Below are 23736 nucleotides of genomic sequence, written 5' to 3' on the forward strand. Positions count from 1 at the left end.
GCCCAGAAATAATACAATGCACTTGCTCCCCGTAGCGGTTATCACGAATTTTATACCTATGTTATATATCGATTAATCATTATTACCAGAATGTTATAATGGTAAGTCACAGTAAATCATATATAGATGTAGTACTGTATCTCTTTGTTAATGACATGACAAAGCTATATCGACGTGTATCAATGATAAGCTCTTTCCTTAACAGATACCAAATATACTTTGAATCTAATTAAAGGTGTTCTTTCTTAAACACGTATATAATAAACATCCAATACTCAATTAATAATAAAGTTTGATACACCCTATAGAGTTATATTTTTTAATGACAATTACCGATTTTATTGAAATGTATATATCATAGGACATGTCTGAATGTTTTTTTGTTTCCCGAGATATTTTGTGCTGACTGTATATCACCTACTTACTAATATACTTATGCATGAAAACGATTTACATCTGAACCTGTGTATTATTCTACTGTCATATTCTACTCGCTGATATTGTCCCATTCTATCATCACGTTCTACTGTCCGATTATAATATATATTCTATTGTCATATTGTATTGTCCTATTACATTGTCCTATTATATTGTCATATTGTATTGTCCTATTCTATTATCCTATTCTATTGACATATTGTATTGTCCTATTCTATTGTCTTATTGTATTGTCCTATTCTATTGTCATATTCTATTGTCATATTGTATCGTCCTGTTATATCGTCCTATTCTACTGTCAGGTTCTGCTCTCTTATATATTATTGTCACATTCTACTGTCCAATTATATACTGTCCTATTATATTGACATATTCTATTGTTATATTCGTCTGTCCTATTCTATTGTCATATCATACTACCCTATTGCATTGTCCTAATCGGAGTAAGTATTATACGACTTAAGATTACCAAGACATTTATATTCTAAGGGAGGAAACTCTCGCTAAACTCTCTTTGAAAAACAACACACAACACAACTTGCTGGATGATTTGATTTTTTAATACGTACATGAAATCAAATAAGAATTCCTGTGAAAATATTGAACTGAGGAGGAGAACCGACAACAGTGATAAGGTATAAATAGTTATTGATATCAGCCATACGTACAAAAGTCCACTACCAATGATACCTCTAATTAACATAGTAAACATATAGATGCCTTACCTTTATTGATATCAACTATACGTACAAAAGTCCACTACCAATGATACCTCTAATTAACATAGTAAACATATAGATGCCTTACCTTTATTGATATCAACTATACGTACAAAAGTCAACTACCAATGGTACCTCTAATTAACATAGTAAACATATAGATGTCATACCTTAATGAAAGTAAAACAAACATTCAAGGGTGAACACGATCCCAGGAAGACAGCAGTACGTGGTCCATGCTCTTTCCTTTCAATGGAATCTCCGTACATTTGGAGGCTTTATGACATTAATAAACAGAACACGCTCTCAGGAAGACAACAGCACGTGATCCAGGCTCTTTCTGTTCAGTGGAATCTCCATACATTTGGAGTCTTTATAACGTTAATCAAACATGTTCTTGCTTACCATCTGAATTGTAGCTGTTACAATGATAAAGTTTTCGCTGCATCATTTTCCCCACATGGTTAGCTTTACTTATACTATCTGCAATTACCATAAGCTTAAAAGTGACATGAAATAATATGCAAATTAATCCTTAACCATCAACATTGTAAATTATTATACTATTAATACACAACAAAGCAACGAATAGTACAGAACATGGGATACAGTATATGACATATAACAGCGTGCAGAATTGTAGTTCTGTGGCTGATGAAACGCAAGAAAGTAATATTCATTTTACACCCAACAATTAAATATATATGTTACACTTTTCGACAGTGTTACTGTCGCCAACTTTACACTTCTTGTTCTTCTTAGGGATTATTTGACTTAATATGCCATACAATATCTAAATATGTTGTTGACGAAATGAATTTATATAATATCTTTAGAAGAAGCCCAAATATAAAGAATTTCTGTGTCAGTGAAGGAATATATTTCTATACTCAACAGACATATTACAGCATCAAATAAATTACACAGTAATAAACAAGACTCCACAAAATATACAGGCGATAAAAAATGTTGAACAAATTTATATACAACATAATGCATTTCTTCTATATTACATCAGCATGAAACCTAACTATACAAATAATTTAACCGTATAATCTCCCACACTATAACCAAGTTGTCGTACAAAAATAGCCCTCCACTAGTTGTTGAGGTCCAAGCAAACATTCATTGTTAAAATTTTGGACGTTCGATGAAAACGAAATAAATATAGACAAACTGTATGTCCGAGTATTATATTCACTGATGTCCAAAGTTAAACTATACTGGTGATAACGGACATATATACTTCTGTGAGAAAGAAATGCCTACTTGTTTTCGCCATACAATCTTCAAACAACCTCTGATGTTGCCTTTTCTAAGCAACTTATTCGATTTATCTTTCCGTCTCCATACAGAATCCTCCCAAATTTGAGCGTTTTAGGGGTGAACTGGGCAGTGAAAACACGTCAACATCCAAAACAATGTTGCCCAGACACACACATGCAAGTTCTGAAAGGTCCAGGAAGTGAGTGCCTCACGAGGCAGATAAAAGCGGCGTTTAACTTACAAAGTGATGGGTCAAAAGAATGGTATCCGTCTAGTGTAAACAAATCTTTCGAAAATAAGCAGAATTGATACAATTTAACAATTTGCAATGTATTTGACCGCTGGTATATTATTGACAGTTGAAGGGAACTAACTCATTTTTACACGAGTCTGCTGTATTCTGCGCAAATCACATCATGGACATACACTGTTTCGCGTAGGTTCTGCATGAAACACTTTTGAAAACCCCTTATTTAAAACATATCCCGGGTGTAATATTTAAATAACTGATCTGTTTACCCATATTATTTAAACCTTAAATCTCCACTTCACGCCAATCACGATCACGGATGTTTGATCGTGGATGGTTTGAACTATGTGATAAGATGTGGGGCGGAAAAAAGCACTCCCATGGTGGAAGCAAGCGTGAATGTGACGCAGATCCATAAGCACAACCTGTCTATAACCATGGCAGCAAATCGCCATTCACCTCTCATTTCCATGTCCTCCTCTTCCCGCTTACACCGGAGAGTGATCTTTTTTAGTTCTTTCAAAATGGATATCAATTCGCAGCGCTGCGTGTTAATCAAGGAGGTCTCCTCTCGTTTCACGCCAGAGTTTCCGGAATACGACCCATTTTCATATCTTATTTCATCATCCGTCTCTACAACGTTTGGAAGCAAACTGCGTGACTGCCGATCCTGCAGCACTACGTCACGCAGTCTTGACCTTTGAACTATATCTCTATGGAGATCTTTCGAATCTCTGTTCTGTCTCTTCATTTGAAGTCCCGCTGCAAGCCAGCCGTTGATGTATTTCCGTACCTGTAAATACATACATATTTAAGTCTTTCATTGAAATAGTTATCACAGACTTATCAATCACTTCCGGTGGATGCAAATGACCTGTTTGCTGTACACCTGGATTAAGATAACCTATTTCTGTACACCTGGATACAGATAACCTATTACTGTACACATGGATACAAATAACTTGTTAACTGTACACCTGCATACAAATAACCTGTTACTGTACACAGGAATACAAATAACATATTTACTATACACCTGGATAGGGATAACCTGTCACTGTACACCTGTATACAAATAACTTGTTTACTGTACACCTGCATACAAATAACCTGTTACTGTACACAGGAATACAAATAACATATTTACTGTACACCTGGATACAAACAACTTATTAACTGTACACCTGTCTGGTAACTTCAGCAACATAGACACGCTTGTGTTATGCATTTTCAAATAATTTACGATACCAAATTATCTTAAAATGTACATGTTAATCCCTTAATATGTCCGGTATCTAGAACCTATAATGGTCGGAAGTGTTACATCTATGGCATATCCTGTCCGCAAGTGTTGCGTCATTGACAAACCTAGCAAGGAAGTTTAACATTTAAGGCTCACCAAGTACGCAGTTTAACATCTACGACTTACCCAGTCCGGAAGTCGATGAGTGTCAGGTCCGCGGTAGTGGAAATTGAGCACAATTACGGTAAACATGACGGACAGCGAGCACATCACCATTATACAACAAAAATATATACCTGTGGATAAAATTACATTATTAGGAGTTACGTATGCACATTTACATACGCTCATAATCTGTCACAGGGTAATATAATCAGTGCCTAGTAAGTATATATGCTAGAGAAATGTCAGTTTTACGAAAAGTAAAGAATAGAATAATGGAATGTTAACTATAGCCCACTATTTACTTTTTTCTTTCGAAGGATAGTTTTGTTCATAACATATCATGAACGCCATTCCCGATGTATGTCATTGTATGAGACTGTAATGGGTGGTATATTCTAGGCACCACAGACCGATGGGGATAACAGTGTGTCTCAACGACTGGGCTTACCTATCAATGGCACTGCGTCTGACGTCGGGGGCATGGTCTCCGCCACGAGTAACAGGAACACCATCAGGGACAGCAAGATCGTCACGCCTGAAGCAACAGGTAAACAAGGTAATACGTGGCTTTGTGTTCTAGTGATATTTGTGATGACAGAATGACGTATGCTAATGATTGACACTTGGAACATGTTTGAATGACATTGATTTAGCATATACAAGACAAGCGAGGCAGCAGCGAATCGGGAACAATTGTGCACCGTTACCTAGTTCGTAATAGATTATACAGCCAAATAAAAAAAATGCTTCCCCTCTTGTCTACTACTGGCATTTAACTGAGCAGTTTATAAGAGAATCTATCAATATTGGATTTGGTACTGTATAGTAGTTAAATTTCGCGGGGAATATATTTCGCGGTTCTCCAAATTGGAACTTGTTTGGAGTATTGGATACCGCGCAAAATCAACTTGTTACCATTCTGCAATACCTGTGATCTATTTGTTTTTATATATATTGGCTGAGTATTAATTTTTGCGCTATATTCAATGAGTGCGATTAAAGCGAAATTAAATCCCCCACGAATATTACTAGCTGAACAGTGCCTATTGGTATCCTGAATGTTTTAGGAAACAGACTCAACAGTAGTATGTGTGTAATTTAGATTATTAGATTATATCAGAAATTTAGTAAAAGCTAAAACAAGGTAAAGTTTTATACACATCAGGTTAGCACAATGTAGATATATGTATTATATAGATATAACAAGGTAAAGTGTTAGTAATACGTACAAAAACAACTATAGGGAGTTACAAGCCAAGTAAAGCATTATGAGCGACACCATGAAGTTAGTAGTGTACGACACACACAACATTGCAATTGAACCGGAACCGGATCCAATAGTAGTGGGCAGAACCGGAACCGGAGTCAGTCTTAAACAGGAAGTGATCGCCTAGATTTTACATGGCTATTGTGCAGTTGCAATTTTGTGCAAGATTGAAACGCATTATCATTATCGCTGGTAAGTGTTAAAATCATGGCCGACATGTAAATTTGAACTGAAAAACGTTTTTTTTTTTTTATTCTGCGGCTTGAACAATGTGAACATCATTAAACTGTATTTGACAGAAAAGAACTCATAGTGTGATGTTATGATTAAAGAACTCAAATGTTAACTGTGCCAAATAAATCCATTTTTATTGCTATATCCGATTTACTTGTTCATCAAAGCGACTAGCAGTTGTTAATGCCCTAAACGTTCCCGCCATGTATTTATAGTGCATTGTTATCTTAGTAATAATTCTATTATGAGTGAACAAGACTGAGCAAATGTCTGTCAATCGCTGGTCAATCCGAGAAATAAAATATCTAAGGCAGGAATAAGTGAAGTCTACGCAAGACTTACCTCCCTTCGCCCTCTGTTTACCTGAAATCATGTCGCTACCATTACAGAGCATTTCAATTCCTAAACACCAGTACAAATATAGGATAAGACCATTTTTTAAAAGGTCTAATCATCAAACAACGATATCGAATATCTAAAAATTGATATCAAAAACGTCTTTCATCCTTTGCGGCTAGACGCGTTTCTCCAGGGTAAATAACATAATCATATCTCTAAATTGAGTTAGAGACACAACACTAACTGTGGGATTTAGTTTAAAATATATTTGGAGAAATGTTTAATGCCATTTTATGACATTACATTTCCGAATGTTTATAGATAAAGGCCGAATGGAAACAGTATACTGATATGTCAGTCATATAAATGCAGCATTAATAAAAATAATTACCTCAAAAGCATAAGTGTTCGATAAGATCAGATACCGCCATAGTGAAGGACATTGTCATTGATTTATGCTTGAAACAGTTTTCATCAAGATTTGCTAAATGGTATGCTTTATATATATATACTAAAAAAAGGAGGATATCGAAAATAAAACTAAACCGTGCTTCTAACTCAAAATCGACAAAAGGAAAAGTACTGAAAATGAAGATTTGCATTGAAACACCCCCGAGTTCTAGGACAACTTGTTCCTGAAGAGTAAGCGTCCGCACTTCCATCAATGACTCTCGTATAGATTAGAATGAGTTAAGAGAACACGTCAGTAATTACATTGAATTTTAAATGAATAGTGGAGAGGTTGTCGAAACACTAGTCCCTTGCATGCTTGTAATATGATCTACACTCCAACGACTGACAGACATTTGTCGATGACTTGGTATCCATATGTGCAATAGCACTGGTACAGGTGACACATATTTTTTATTTAGGAAGTCTGAAAGAATAGCCAGAACTGTTATGGTTTGATTTGTGTAATTTGACCAATGCCGAAGTGAGTGTATGCATTGATGCACCTAACAAGCCTGAGGAAAGCGCAATGGGCTTAGTGTTGTGCCTTTAACTCCCGCCATTTTGGTCATGTGACCGACTACTGTACATATCTAACAATATTAAGATCCGCAGTATGACGGGCGCTGGCATTGCTTCTCAAGTCGGGCGTTGAGGATGGAAATCAGTGTTCCAATGACATAAGTACATTAAAAGGGAGTAAATGAGCATGCTATGAGTTAATGCTCGCGTAAAAATCATTTCGGGTAGGAAAGATGAACAGTTTTGGAGATAAGCGATTCAAGCGTCTGGGGGATATTGCTACTTACCTAGCGATATCTTTTCGCCCGAGTCTGGCGGTAACATAAAGAGTAGGAGAGACATAGATGAGATGAGTACACACGGGATGATGATGTTGAAGCCGTAGTAGAGTGTCCGTCTTTGGATGTGGATGGTGAAAGTGATGTCGATGTAGAACTCAGGACAACATTCATAATGTCGCTCGCTCCGCACCGCCGGTACACCTGGAGATAACGTCACCAAGAGAGAAGACTCAATGTTAGAATGACAATAATAATATACAGAAGAATTTACCAGCAAATTGGTTGTATTTCATCCTTTTTAAATCCTTCACACAAAAAAACAAAAACAAAAACAAAACAAAAAATGGAAGCGAATTATAGTTTCATATATTCTGCATTCAGTAAAAATGCATCTTTGTGCGCGTTTCTTCTTTACGATCAAGAGACTGCTATGGTCGATATTAACGTTTTGCTTTACCAACGCCTTTTTTACGCAGCATGGCGTCCTTTCTTTAACTATTAAAATGCTTCATCTTTGAAAAATAAAGAATGTAAGAAAAGAGAAATGGCGGGGCTGACCTTAACCAAACTGCATTTTATAGTTTGTGTATCAAATAAGCTGTATTCGTCAAGCTGATGTTATACCCCCTGCCTAAAGTGTTACGAAGAAAAGAAATGATGGCCTGTCTTGTTGCCTTGCTTATTGGTGAAAGGAATTGGATAGCAAAACCAAGAAGAGATGAATACCTCAAAGGCAGACGTACATTTATTGACCGTACAATGATATATAATTAGTTTAATTGGTTTATTGAGACGTCACATAGAGACACATAGAATCATCCAATGATCATATTATCCGTATCATCAGCTACTTGTAATATATAAACTACAGATATCTCAACGAAAGGCAAGTTCTGTTGCGGATGATCTCCAAAATGTCAACAGTAATGATTAATCTTTACCTTACACTTTACTCAAATTTATCTTATTATTAACCATTAAGTCCGTTATGTATTTTGGTTAACATGAATGCAAACTCTGTAAAGATAAAAAAAAAAAACCAGTGGTCTTTTTGCAATGGATGAAGAAAAAAAAAACCTTTATGATTATTGTCCATAAAGGGTTTTAATTCCTACCCAGAAGTAGCCACTCGCCGTTACGGATGAAGTTTGAAGTGTCTCCCTTGTCATTCTCCAGTTGTAGATCCAATAATTGTCCAGGATATGTCCACGATCCAAATTTCATTGCACAACGTTGCTCATCAAACGGAAACCAAGCGATGTTTATTGCGCATGTGCTCTTGAACATTCCCGGTGGTACCCAGGAGCAGCTTCCGTCGTTATAGACTATGACGTTTGTGTGGAAGGTACCGTCAAACGCCTCGTCGGCACTGAAACATGGCGACATTGACGGTGTTAGTTATGGTTCATATAATTTTGTTTGGTTTATTTTATTGTAATTAGAAAGACAAAAGGCTCGAACACAAGTAAAAACTTCTGAAACGCCTTCTACCGACAACAACATACATTTGCAAATACAGCATACAATGAACTTTGACACTAATACAATGTAATTGATTGAACACTGTACATAAATATAAAACAGTTTACCGGACTATATGAAGTGATACAAGTGTCTTGGGATATTTTTATCTTATATTTTTGACATGCATTTCACTTCATGTTAACAATTTTCAAAACTTTTCAGAACACTCAATTTTCCTGACTAATCAAATAGATTATTCCATGGTCAGCAAAGTTTTTACATTCAAAGAACCACATATTGACATCAATCTAAGTATTGAATGACTTCTGTGATATATGGTGGCATTTTTCCATAAATGATATTTATCTTTCGCAGAAACGATAAATACTCTTACAACGATTTTAACAACAAACTGAATCACACATGTATGTGTGACATTAAGATGTCGTGTACGATCACAATAATTTGTTAAACTAACAGACAACTATACAAGTATGTAAACTTCATTGCAAGGCACAAAAGAGAATATACATTTGACATAATATTGGGTATTGGTATTGTGACCTTCTTTGAGGGTTAATTTTTTCAACCTGTTTTATTTTAACATATAAATGCATCATAATTATGAACAAGGATTCCAAAAATATCATTGAGTTTCATCAAAATTGGGCCAATCGGGAAATTGACTCTCCTCTTTAACCCCGTATTACTCGAAATGGTCTGTGACCCGAATTTCAGCTTCAGTTATTTATATACAAAAAATGCACTCCTCCTTTGTCTATGTAAAACACGACAAGTTAATATACGTGTCGATTCAATTTAAAAATTATATTGTCCTTTCACATTTGATTAATACTTCAGTTTATATTTAGTTAAAGGTGTAGCCCAATCGAACTGGCGATTCATCAGTCACCTCTGTCCCCTTATGCCTTATTGTACATATGCCTTTGTCTGATTATTATTGTTAAGTATCGTGTAACGTCCTATCAACACCGATGGTAATGTATGACGTCCTCCCTGTATATGTATATGAGACGTATGCGTGTGGTGAGTATTTATCCCCTTGTGATGTCGACTTTAAAGTGCTACCTTACTGAACAACATTATATACTGTAGACCACGCGCGAACGTGCAGACCCTCTCCAAGAATGCTGAGCGTTAAGTAGGAGTAGCATGTCTCGGCCAGGGGACCGAACCAAAAGCCTTCCTCAGAGGTGAACACTCACCTAAAGGCCTAAAGGAGGCAGTCTCAAGGTAAATATTGAGGGATATTTAATCCCAAATTAAGGCGCATCTTGCGATCATGCAATTTGATACGATTCTTGCGTGCTACCTGCAAGGCTGTTTTATTATAACATTAACTAACCACCGATAAGTCGCACCTTACCACCTTGATATTCCTAGTACCATCGACCAATTATGTGGTTTTATCTTCGTACTACGCATATATTTTTTGTAGGTGCTCTAAACAAGCGTAACTCAAGTACCCTTATTTCAGATTTGCTAAAGACTAAAGCGTTTTTATGTAGTTTTGAATTGCACGTGTCACATAGGACTTTGTGGACTATATCCAGATCATCGTTAACGATGAAAGTGGCGATACTGTTTTTTTAGAGTCAGAATATATTAACTTGGAGACACCTCGTTAAACACCTACCATTATGTGTTTCTAGTTATACGTAAGATTGTTACGAGGCGAATTGTTACGATTGTTGAGAGGCGCCATGTCAATATTTGCAGCCGACTGCGTCCCCAACTGCAGACCTACGTACATCATATGTAGTTATCGTTTTATGTCCCCCTACGCTAATTACCACCAGGGCATAAAACGCTGTTGCTATGCTGTTAATGCATTGTACCAGCCCTAACATTGATACCATAACTATGAAAAGGTGGGTGGGAGATAACCCTGTACATCTGTATGCCCTGAACAAGCAACGGTGAATTGCTAATCTTTTATGACGACTCTGTGAGCCATTGACACCATTAATACCTGTTATACATCAATATGTCCGGGGTCCACACCTTTGCGGCGGGAACTCTAATAGAAGTTATGCCACCGAATTCCTCAGGGTTCCAAACCAAATTACAGTCTTTCCATTTCTGTAAAAAAGGAGCATGAACGCGAGGAAAATTATTCATGAAGTTTATATCCTTAGCTCCTTTATCACCCGTCTAACACGAAATAACATACATCAAGTTCATAACGTTATTGTCTGATTAGTTGATTGTTGTGTTCGACCATCATTTATGTATCCCTCGATGTACGCTCTGTTCTGATTTGTGTGAACAAATTAAATCAATTGATTTCGCGTAGAAACCGTCATAACCTATTAATATTATCCAGTATGTACCTATAGCATATCTATATAATTGTATATACAGTCAAACTTCATTACTTCGACATCTTATAACTCAAAAACTACTGCTTAACTTGAAGTAAAAACAAAAATCAGTCCCAAACGTTTAAGCATAAGATATACTCAGTTATCCCAAATACAGTTGATATCTCGAAGTGTTTTGATGACCAAACTAATTACAAGATAACGAGGTCCGATTGTAATGTCAAACAATGGTACTCACCATGTTTAACCAAACATTGGAATGGAGAATCTGCATCTTTTCGTCCTGAAATATATCATAATCGCATGTATCAATTCGCCTGAAGTAAATATGATATCTATCTTATTTTACCTATATTTTGATATTGTTGTATTGATGTTGAGTTTGTGTTATGGCCACGGTTTAGAAGATACTAGTTTACAATATCAAACACCAATCACATACTATTTTTATTCAAGTAAGACAATAACACTAATAGTGGTGTTCAATGATATAGACATATATATGATATATGTTGTTTTTACAAAATGTCGATTTCTATTGTAGAACGGGTTAAATCATCAGTATTCTAAAACTTTACAAAACGTAAAGTAGGCATTCATGCAAACGGATTGTTAAAGGAACATTCCTTCGTTTAAATAAAGTTTAGGTCGTCAAAAGTAAACTTACTGGAAAATATGTAGTATTTTAAAGTAATAAAAGCTACACTCTTTACATTAATACAGCACTTGTACTCTCTTCGAGTATCTAGTCCGTAAAATTCTTAATTCGACCCGAAGTATCACTAATTACCGCAAAGACATAAGTATTTGTCTACAATACGCCTTTTTGCTGTACATTTCGGCGTTAATTCCATTACTTGTAGGCACAAACATTCATATAATCATCGTTCGGACATAGATTTCACCAATAGAAATTGTGCATATTTCTGATGTCCGGACGAAGGAATGGCCGTTTAAAAGAGAGGATAAAAACATAGCGACGACTGTTTGGATGGTGTGCAGTTAATCAGGTATCGTACACCATCAGTTGAAAAACCTGATGATTACCGATATATACGTGGGTGACGTGAGCCTTGTACGGGCAATGCTGATCGACTATATCAAAAGTTCTTACTTTATAATGCTATTTGGTGAATGGTGCTGATATCTCGTGTGTCTTTGTACAATCTTTTAAGGTACATTTTAGACTAGTCATGACTAGCTGTTTGTATGATATCACTAGTTTGGTGTATCAGGTGACTAGTTTGATGTATCATGTGACTAGTATTGTTTTACATGAATAGTATGTTGTACCATGCGGTAAGTATGGTGTTTCATGTGACTAGCATGTTGTATCATGTGACTAACATGCTGTAGAATGTATCAAGCATGTTTATAATGTCACTAGTATGCTGTATCGTGTGACTTTATGGTATAGCATGTGACTACTATGTTGTATCATGTGACTAGCCTGTTGTATCATGTGACTAGCATATTGATAGTATGGAATTAGATAACTTTGGTAGTATATAAGGGGGTGACAAGGTGTATCTGAGGGTAGCGGATGTAAGAATATCATATGATCACTCAGTAGTACGTACGACGTCAATGATCTGTTGAAGTACCACGCTGAATTGGACCTGTATGGCGTGGGACTCGTTCTCCACGGGCCGTTCTAGGTTGTTGTAGTGCTTCTCCACAAACAGGTAGTGTAGTAGGCGCTTCTCGTTAGTGCCCTGTAGCGTCTCTGTCCGCAAAAGTACAAAATATCATTAGGAACACACGCAACGTAATACGGAACATACAAAGGTAATTAGAAGGTATAATCATGTACAAAAAGCAATTAAATAATGCACAGGTAGATTGAAATTATCAGCTGGTTCTAATGTGAAAAAGAATACGTATACAAAAAAAGTAAAAATGATAATGCATGTAATATATTTCAAAATTATTGTCTGTATGTTATATATAAATTCATGTATTTACACTTGCGTTGCATTGTCTGAAAAGGAAGCTAACCAAACCCAATGCGTGTATTTATCGATGGTGATTAGGCGTAATAATACCAAAAACCAAAGTAAACTGAACTTCTTGTCTAAATATCAAAACGCTTGCAAAATAAGTCGTAAAACACATCATATATCACAAGATATAAAAGAGTACATGTACCCATATTTGAATAAATAGTAATAGCTAATTTTGGCAGTCATGAAAATAAAAGAAACTTAAAAGTAAAAAGGCCTTGCTGCATCCAGGCGCGAGATGGGAAATATGTCGTCTGCAACTTATTGACATCATAAATACAACTGCGACTGATATAACGACAGCTGGACTAAACCGAAACACATTACTGGAAATGTTGAGACGTCTACTGAATTCAGTTCGGGGGAGTGGGAGAATATTGAAATGACCTGAATATGAGACCTCCCGAGACCCTCCAACAAAACTTGTAAGAATGTAAGGATAGATATTGAATGTTTGATCAAAGTTGCATTATCACAGAGAAGGAAGAGACAGATGCATGTGTAATCGACAAGTACATACAACCTTTCAGGAAAAGTAATTCTTGCTTAAATGAAAACTTACGTAAGGGGAGATAACTTTATGAAATCAATACCTATGGCAGTGGAGATAACGAGTTAAAGTTGAAACATACATGCATTATTGGCCAATACCGTTAGGTCGATAACACTAACGTTATCGCCTTCAAGAGAACTACATTTTAAAGCTCATTTGAGAACAATAAATATCACGTCTATTACTATCTTTTCCACAAAATATGGAAAACCTCTAATTGGAATGTTCAGTAAAAAGAGAACACTTTGTTGTGTTTAGTTAAAAACAGCCACAGATGCCAAAAGATACTTACCATATCACTTGTGTGTTGAACTTATGAATAAGAGGAATAAGCAAACACGATTTTTCTGTCAGATAGATTGGCACTTGCATGCGGAAACATTTTCGACACGGTAGATGCACTTGTAAATTAGACATTTAGAATGTGTTTTTCCTGGTCGTAACACACTAGTAACGTAATAGGTATACAGAATTGGCATTCACTGATTTTAGAAACATCTGCCTTAAGGAGACACCAGCCATTACGATAAGTAGTATTTTGACATCCATTCATGACAAAAGTCTTATAAATTTCGTTTTAAATTATCTTTTCAAGTTTAACATTCAGAACGACAAAAAGATCATTATTTTCTTGCAGATTTTTTGTTTTTTGTTTTGTTTTGAATACTTGAGTATTGCTTGGCAAACAAACTTTCGCCTGACTTCTCGTATGTTTATAATTGTCGAATGAAATGCATTATATGACTTACATAGGAAAAAGCGGAATTTGTCTATTTTGTATTGTCGTTCGTCTGAAGGTCAACGTTCTCCGATATCAAACGCCCAGGATATACACTGTCTAGTCAAGTTGGTGAAAGAATTTTTCATGGTTATATTGCTCTATACTATATTAGGCTATTCAATTTTACGTTTGGATACGTTTCATTTGAAAATGTCTGTATCATTTAGTTCATTTGCTTTAATTTCCCATAAATTGAATTATCTATAAATACCATTGGATAATTTATATTCTTTTATTTCTAATATACATTTTTGTATTAAGTTAAATATATATATATATATATATACAATTGGATAATATTGATAAATCATGGTAGAAATGATGCCATTGACATTACGTATTGATGTTTAAATCTAACGTAGAATTACGTGGAAATCACATTTATTGTTTTGTGATGTATAATTTGGCCTTGTATTGGTCGAGGTATAGGTCATTATCTCTGTATTGTTTGATCATAGGAACGCCAATGACAATTTGGAGTAATATAAGTTTTACCTTCTGTAATGCCTAGTATAATGTTCTACAAATCGAATCATCTACTTGCATGTTATTGACAAATAAATCCTATTAATTTCCAGTTGGTTGTTCATGTCAAACAACCTGAGAATATTCAATGAATTTTATGTCGTCAATGTAACAACATATATACCTGTGTACCTTTAATTTACGACTACGGTATCACTTATAATGTCCATGGAATAAGTTCCTCGTTTATTAACAACAATAACAACATATCTTGTTTGCTATTTACATAATTATTCAAGAGTCTGTATCTGATCGCAATATAATATAGATATGAACCGCATTTACGGTAAACAAGGGCAGTGATGAGAATTTAGTGCCCTGCTGTTTTCCAGTTATAAATCTGCTATGGCTATAATTCACATGTGTCGTTCTTTCGTTGTTAGCATAGTGTGATGACAGCTATTGTTGTTGGTTTGATGTAGTTCTTAAGTAAAGAGGACAATGAACATGTACGAATATTGGATTAAACCTGCAACGTCCCGTCGGCAGATCACACGTACATTCATAGTACAATACTGATCATCATTTTCCCAAACAAACTGACTTCAAAACCTTTCACAACTCCAGTCGCTCGATAGATTTTCATTAGTCGGATGATAGTTACTCTTCAAGAGAACAAAGCTTCAAAGGAGGACGGGCCAAGCTGTGACAATCAGTTTTAATGATGATCCATGTACAGATTTGACTGATTTCGATAGAGTGTGTTAGCGATTGATCACGTACTGTAAGACATGTCTAGCTCTGATGTCTCCGGATTCAGTTAAAGCTAGAACTGGTATGCTTTTGTAACCTTTTATTGGATTTTTTATCACGATCCTCCGTCAATAATTGAATTAATTAACATCATGGCTTGAATGATATAATCAAGGAATGATGTATTCACTGATGGTAAATATAATTACTTTTATCCCCATCAATTTTTTTTTCAAACTTTTCAATTATAGTTATTCATTTGAACAAGACCACATGTTGATATACAATCACACCCGCTATGTACACAAATAAAATACCCTATTTCAAAAATTGATGCTCGTATGGAAAATATTTTCATAAATGAATCATTATTCATGATTACTTGCAGTGCAGAACATCAAAACTAAATATATGCTTCGTTTAAATTGTATTATATATAACTTAATACCACCGCCGTGAACTTAGTTTCAATAATGTTATTTAAAGTTTCAGGAAGACGCAATGTGGATACATACACCAACGAAATATACAAATGAAATAAAGAATTTTATATAGCTATATAACTCACTATTATATACAATGTGTAGTTTGTGTTTAATATCACGGAGACTCCAATCATATACATTATCGCATGCTCCTGTTATTGAGACAATCCGCTATTTCATGAAAATTAAATCAATAAAGATTCTTTTTGCCGTACATGCCGTCTTCTCTACAATGAAACATGATCCCGCCAGTGTTTGATTCGTAACATGTGTAATATCGCCCACACAAGAAACATAAATGTCCACACAAGTAACCGTCAAAGACGAGCCAGCATTTCAATGTGATCTTTTTTGCCTTAATAGGGCCCACCCATTTCTTTTTATCAATGTATTTACAGGACTCGCCCAGTATTTTTTATCAAGGTATTCCAAGGACGCATTCAGTCAGTCTTTATCAATGTATTCCAAGGACGTTCCGATTCCTGATTTATCAAGGTATTCTAAGGACGTTCCGATTTCTACTTTATCAATGTATTCTAAGTACATGTACCTACCGATTCCTGATTTATCAAGGTATTCTAAGGACGTACCAATTTCTACTTTATCAAGGTATTCTAAGGACGTACCGATTTCTACTTTATCAAGGTATTCTAAGGACGTTCCGATTTCTACTTTATCAAGGTATTCTAAGGACGTTCCGATTTCTACTTTATCAAGGTATTCTAAGGACGTTCCGATTTCTACTTTATCAAGGTATTCTAAGGACGTTCCGATTTCTACTTTATCAAGGTATTCTAAGTACATGTACCTACCGATTTCTACTTAATCAAGGTATTCTAAGGACGTTCCGATTCCTGATTTATCAAGGTATTCTAAGGACGTACCGATTCCTGATTTATCAAGGTATTCTAAGGACGTACCGATTCCTGATTTATCAAGGTATTCTAAGGACGTACCGATTCCTGATTTATCAAGGTATTCTAAGGACGTACCGATTTCTACTTTATCAAGGTATTCTAAGGACGTACCGATTTCTACTTTATCAAGGTATTCTAAGGACGTACCGATTCCTGATTTATCAAGGTATTCTAAGGCCGTACCGATTCCTGATTTATCAAGGTATTCTAAGGACGTACCGATTCCTGATTTATCAAGGTATTCTAAGGACGTACCGATTTCTACTTTATCAAGGTATTCTAAGGACGTACCGATTTCTACTTTATCAAGGTATTCTAAGGACGTACCGATTCCTGATTTATCAAGGTATTCTAAGGACCTACCGATTCCTGATTTATCAAGGTATTCTAAGGACGTATCGATTCCTGATTTATCAAGGTATTCTAAGGACGTACCGATTTCGACTTTATCAATGTATTCTAAGGACGTACCGATTTCTATTTTATCAAGGTATTCTAAGGACGTGCCGATTTTAACTTTATCAATGTATTCTAAGGACGTACCGAATCCTTCTTTATGAAGGTATTCCTAGGACGTACCGATTTCTTTATTAACAAGGTATTCCAAGGGCCATCCATTCCATCTTTCAAATATATGTATTCCAGGGATCCACTTAATCATTTTTAAAACAATGTTTCCCAAGTACCCGTCCAGTCATTGTTGTCCGATGTATTGGGAGTATCTGTCCCTGTTTTCTCTACAACAATATATCGAAAGGACCCATCAGTCCTTCTTTTTAACAAAGTATTCCAAGGGCACACTTGGTTTCTTCTTTTAATCAATATATATGTATTAAAAGGTTCCAAGTCATTCTTTTTTTCAAAGTGTTCTGATGAACTATCCCGTCATGTTGTTAAGAATGCTTAGATACATTTCCTAAGCCACTGAAAACACCAACAACTGTCTGGTCAAATTTTATTGGCAGTATCTATCATGTAACTGACTGTTTACATGTATCACGCATATCTACTGCTTCAAAAAGAATAAAGAAAATAAATTGGTTATAAATTTTACAGTTGCCGTGTCCTTTCTCTAATTTGTAAATTTTGATTGTATGAAAGTCTCATTTGCGCATGCTCCAATGACTCTATACTCGACAGAGGTCAGTGTCCTGGTAAATGTATATATAGTTATATTGCTGTTTCTTGAAATAGTCAGTTAATTTATTTTCAGTGTCACGGTTATTTCCAGGAAACATGAGATGTGTCATGATTCTAACAAGTATACATGTGCCACGTGTAAAACACAAAATAACAATGCATGTGTCGTATAAATGACGAGAGTTTGGAGACGTACCTTTGACGACTACGATGATCAACAGTAGCGCCATCTCCAGGCGGACGAGGCGGGTATTCCCCATATCCGTCCATGCGTGCATTACGGTCTACACATACAAATATACATCCTTTTGAATGCCACCTGTAAGTAAAAAAAGATAGTGTCTATGTATATACTGAGGAATCCAGATAGCACATCTTACTAACTGAATAACACAGACAAGAAGAATTTTTTTCAATAAAGGGGCATTCCTTCTTTTGACTAAAGTTTCGGTCGTCAAAATTAAATCTACTGGCAAATAGGTACAAATGTAGTTTTTCCATGTAGTGAAATTATAATCATTATATTAATACGGCAGTTTCACTCTCAAGATAAACCAATGTTCTTCGAGTATCAAGTCCTGAAAATTCTTCATTCGATCCAACGTATCTCTTATTACTGCAAAGACATACGGTATTAGTATACGATACGCCATTTTTCATTACATTTCGGCGTTAATTTCATTACATGTAGGCACAAACACTCATATAATCATCGTTCGGACATAGATTTCATCAATAGAAATTGTGCATGTTTCTCATGTCCGAACGAAGGCATGCCCCTTCACGATAGTATTGATGTGCAACTTCAACCTTAATGAAGGTGCAAAATATACAATAATAATGATAAAAAAAAAAGATTCGCTCAATTTATTTCGTCCATTTGTAAAACTGGTGATTCTAGGTATAATTCAGAAAACCAAACGGGGCGATTTAGTTTTGTTACATTACCACTCCTGTAAAAATCGGTTCCTCTATTCTTGCAGTTGCGTGACTAGGGTACCAAGGTTAATTTCATATAGGGCGTTGCTAACCTATCTTTCCCAGCTTATATGCTAAGGGTTAAAATATCAAATTTGCCTCCTCGCCAAAGCCATTAATACAACTTCAAGTGATGCTATCCAAAGATTTACTTTACACTCAATCTACTTACTGTTTTGTGTTGTATCCTTTATCTAATTTCGGTATTTATCTGTATGTGTTTGCCGCCGTAAATGACACGCGAGATATCTTCACAGGCAGTAGGCTACGTGTTTGCACGTGCATTTAAAACAAGGAGACACGCATTCGTTCGAACGTTATAACTAATCAGATATCATTACATACCTGGTCCAATAAACCTCAAAAGAAACTGGACTGTTCCGCGTAAGTGAGCTGTTATTTCATGATTTAACTAATTATATAACCAGGCAACTTTCGCTGAGCATGACATTAATCAAGGTTATATTAGGTCATGTGGTATTCACAAGACATAATAACTCTTGGTATCCTAGGACATTATAATCTTAAACACGAAGTGTTCTGCAGAATGAAGACTAGCGATGATTCAAGCAACCACGTAAAAGACTATTGAAAAGTCTTCATATTTGTTTGTTTATCAATCTTATTTATATGATAAATGTTTCTTACTGAAATCCGACATCGCTCGCGTAAAGTCGATACGCAGTGCCTTTGTTTTAAGAAACAACTCTTACCTGTCCTAAAGTAAGCTACAAACCACTCGTCCCAGCTGCTGTCTCGCCAGTGAGGTCAAACACATGTCATAGTATTTTGACTACAAACAGACCTCTTTTGTCATAATAGGATAACTAAAAGAGAAATAATATTTTTCGACATATTTTCAAAGGTGTGACGTCAAAAGGAAAATGTATCAATGACCCTTGGTACTTTATAGACAAATCCTTGTTACCTTACTGTGATATCCTTGTTACCTTACTGTGATATCCTTGTTACCTTACTGTGATATCCTTGATACCTTGCTGTGATATCCTTGTTACCTTACTGTAACATCCTTGTTACCTTACTGTGATATCCTTGTTACCTTACTGTGATATCCTTGTTACCTTACTGTGATATCTTTGTTACCTTACAGTGATATCCTTGTTACCTTACTGTGATACCCTTGTTACCTTACTGTGATATCCTTGTTACCTTACTGTGATATCCTTGTTACCTTACAGTGATATCCTTGTTACCTTACTGTGATATCCTTGTTATTTCACTGTGATATCCTTGTTACCTTACTGTGATATCCTTGTTACCTTACTGTGACATCCTTGTTACCTTACTGTGATATCCTTGTTACCTTACAGTGATATCCTTGTTACCTTACTGTGATATCCTTGTTACCTTACAGTGATATCCTTGTTGCCTTGCTGTGATATCCTTGTTACCTTACTGTGATATCCTTGTTACCCTACTGTGATATCCTTGTTACCTTACTGTGATATCCTTGTTACCTTACTGTGATATCCTTGTTACCTTACTGTGATATCCTTGTTACCTTACTGTGATATCCTTGTTACCTTACAGTGATATCCTTGTTACCTTACTGTGATATCCTTGTTACCTTACAGTGATATCCTTGTTACCTTACTGTGATATCATTGTTACCTTACTGTGATATCCTTGTTACCTTACTGTGATATCTTTGTTACCTTACAGTGATATCCTTGTTACCTTACTGTGATATCTTTGTTACCTTACTGTGATATCCTTGTTACCTTGCTGTGATATCCTTGTAACCTTACTGTGATATCCTTGTTACCTTACTGTGATATCCTTGTTACCTTACTGTGATATCCTTGTTACATTACTGTGATATCCTTGTTACCTTACTGTGATATCCTTGTTACATTACTGTGATATCCTTGTTACCTTACTGTGATATCCTTGTTACCTTACTATGATATCCTTGTTACCTTACTATGATATCATTGTTACCTTATTGTGATATCCTTGTGACCTTACAGTGATACCCTTGTTACCTTACTGTGATATCCTTGTTACCTTACTGTGATATCCTTGTTACCTTACTGTGATATCCTTGTTACCTTACTGTGATATCCTTGTTACCTTACTGTGATATCTTTGTTACCTTACAGTGATATCCTTGTTACCTTACTGTGATATCCTTGTTACCTTACTGTGATATCTTTGTTACCTTACTGTGATATCCTTGTTACATTACTGTGATATCCTTGTTACATTACTGTGATATCCTTGTTACCTTACTGTGAAATCCTTGTTAACTTACTGTGATATCCTTGTTACCTTACTGTGATATCCTTGTAACTTTACTGTGATATCCATGCTACCTTACAGTGATATCCTTGTTACCTTACAGTGATATCCTTGTTATCTTACTGTGACATCCTTGTTACCTTACTGTGATATCATTGTTACCTTACTGTGATATCCTTGTTACCTTACTGTGATATCCTTGTTACCTACTGTGATATCCTTGTTACCTTACTGTGATATCCTTGTTACCTTACTGTGATATCCTTGTTAACTTACTGTGATATCCTTGTTACCTTACTGTGACATCCTTGTTACCTTACTGTGATATCCTTGTTACCTTACTGTGGTATCATTGTTACCTTACAGTGATATCCTTGTTACCTTACTGTGATATCCTTGTTACCTTACTGTGATATCCTTGTTACCTACTGTGATATCCTTGTTACCTTACTGTGATATCCTTGTTACCTTACTGTGAAATCCTTGTTAACTTACTGTGATATCCTTGTTACCTTACTGTGATATCCTTGTAACTTTACTGTGATATCCATGCTACCTTACAGTGATGTCCTTGTTACCTTACAGTGATATCTTTGTTATCTTACTGTGACATCCTTGTTACCTTACTGTGATATCATTGTTACCTTACTGTGATATCCTTGTTACCTTACTGTGATATCCTTGTTACCTACTGTGATATCCTTGTTACCTTACTGTGATATCCTTGTTACCTTACTGTGATATCCTTGTTACCTTACTGTGGTATCCTTGTTACCTTACAGTGATATCCTTGTTACCTTACTGTGATATCCTTGTTACATTGCTTTGACATCCTTGTTACCTTACTGTGATATCCTTGTTACCTTACAGTGATATCCTTGTTATCTTACTGTGATATCCTTGTTACCTTACTGTGATATCCTTGTTACATTACTGTGATATCCTTGTTACCTTACTGTGAAATCCTTGTTAACTTACTGTGATATCCTTGTTACCTTACTGTGATATCCTTGTAACTTTACTGTGATATCCATGCTACCTTACAGTGATATCCTTGTTACCTTACAGTGATATCCTTGTTATCTTACTGTGACATCCTTGTTACCTTACTGTGATATCATTGTTAACTTACTGTGATATCCTTGTTACCTTACTGTGATATCCTTGTTACCTAACTGTGATATCCTTGTTACCTTACTGTGATATCCTTGTTACTTTACTGTGATACCCTTGTTACCTTACTGTGATATCCTTGTTACCTTACTGTGATATCCTTGTTACCTTACTGTGATATCCTTGTTACCTTACAATGATATCCTTGTTACTTTATTGTGATATCCTTGTTACCTTACTGTGATATCCTTGTTACCTTACTGTGATATCCTTGTTACTTTATTGTGATATCCTTGTTACCTTACTGTGATATCCTTGTTACCTTACTGTGATATCCTTGTTACTTTATTGTGATATCATTGTTACCTTACTGTGATATCCTTGTTACCTTACTGTGGTATCATTGTTACCTTACTGTGATATCATTGTTACCTTACTGTGATATCCTTGTTACCTTACTGTGATATCATTGTTACCTTACTGTGATATCCTTGTTACCTTACTGTGATATCCTTGTTACCTTACTATGATATCATTGTTACCTTACTGTGATATCCTTGTTACTTTACTGTGATATCCTTGTTACCTTACTGTGATATCCTTGTTACCTTACTGTGATATCTTTGTTACCTTACTGTGATATCCTTGTTACCTTACTGTGATATCCTTGTTACCTTACTGTGATATCCTTGTTACTTTACTGTGATATCCTTGTTACCTTACTGTGATATCCTTGTTACCTTACTGTGATATCCTTGTTACCTAACTGTGATATCCTTGTTACTTTACAATGATATCCTTGTTACCTAACTGTGATATCCTTGCTACCTTACTGTGATATCCTTGTTACCTTACTGTGACATCCTTGTTACCTTACTGTGATATCCTTGTTACCTAACTGTGATATCCTTGTTACTTTACAATGATATCCTTGTTACCTAACTGTGATATCCTTGCTACCTTACTGTGATATCCTTGTTACCTAACTGTGATATCCTTGTTACTTTACAATGATATCCTTGTTACCTAACTGTGATATCCTTGCTACCTTACTGTGATATCGTTGTTACCTTACTGTGATATCCTTGTTACCTTACTGTGATATCCTTGTTACCTTACAGTGATATCCTTGTTACCTAACTATGATATCCTTGCTACCTTACAGTGATATCCTTGTTACCTTACTATGATATCCTTGTTACCTTACTGTGGTATCATTGTTACCTTACTGTGATATCATTGTTACCTTACTGTGATATCATTGTTGCCTTACTGTGATATCCTTGTTACCTTACTGTGATAT

General features: G+C 35.5%; 1 protein-coding gene across 1 annotated transcript in view; it reads right to left on the reverse strand.

The window, feature by feature from the left end:
- Positions 1-976: 976 nt before the first annotated feature.
- Positions 977-23736, reverse strand: part of LOC117334890 (neuronal acetylcholine receptor subunit alpha-7-like) — a 63510-nt gene continuing 40750 nt past the window's right edge. Inside the window, exons 2-10 of the mRNA XM_033894731.1 lie at positions 18277-18399; positions 12564-12709; positions 11222-11266; positions 10632-10741; positions 8290-8543; positions 7181-7375; positions 4530-4616; positions 4103-4212; positions 977-3466 (exon numbers count right to left, since the gene is read on the reverse strand). Coding sequence (XP_033750622.1) covers positions 3017-3466; positions 4103-4212; positions 4530-4616; positions 7181-7375; positions 8290-8543; positions 10632-10741; positions 11222-11266; positions 12564-12709; positions 18277-18358 — 1479 coding nt within the window. The 5' untranslated portion in view covers positions 18359-18399 and the 3' untranslated portion in view covers positions 977-3016. The remainder of the gene's footprint in view (positions 3467-4102; positions 4213-4529; positions 4617-7180; positions 7376-8289; positions 8544-10631; positions 10742-11221; positions 11267-12563; positions 12710-18276; positions 18400-23736) is intronic.

The sequence above is a fragment of the Pecten maximus genome, chromosome 9, assembly GCF_902652985.1.
Source record: "Pecten maximus chromosome 9, xPecMax1.1, whole genome shotgun sequence".
Lineage (NCBI taxonomy): Eukaryota > Metazoa > Mollusca > Bivalvia > Pectinida > Pectinidae > Pecten > Pecten maximus.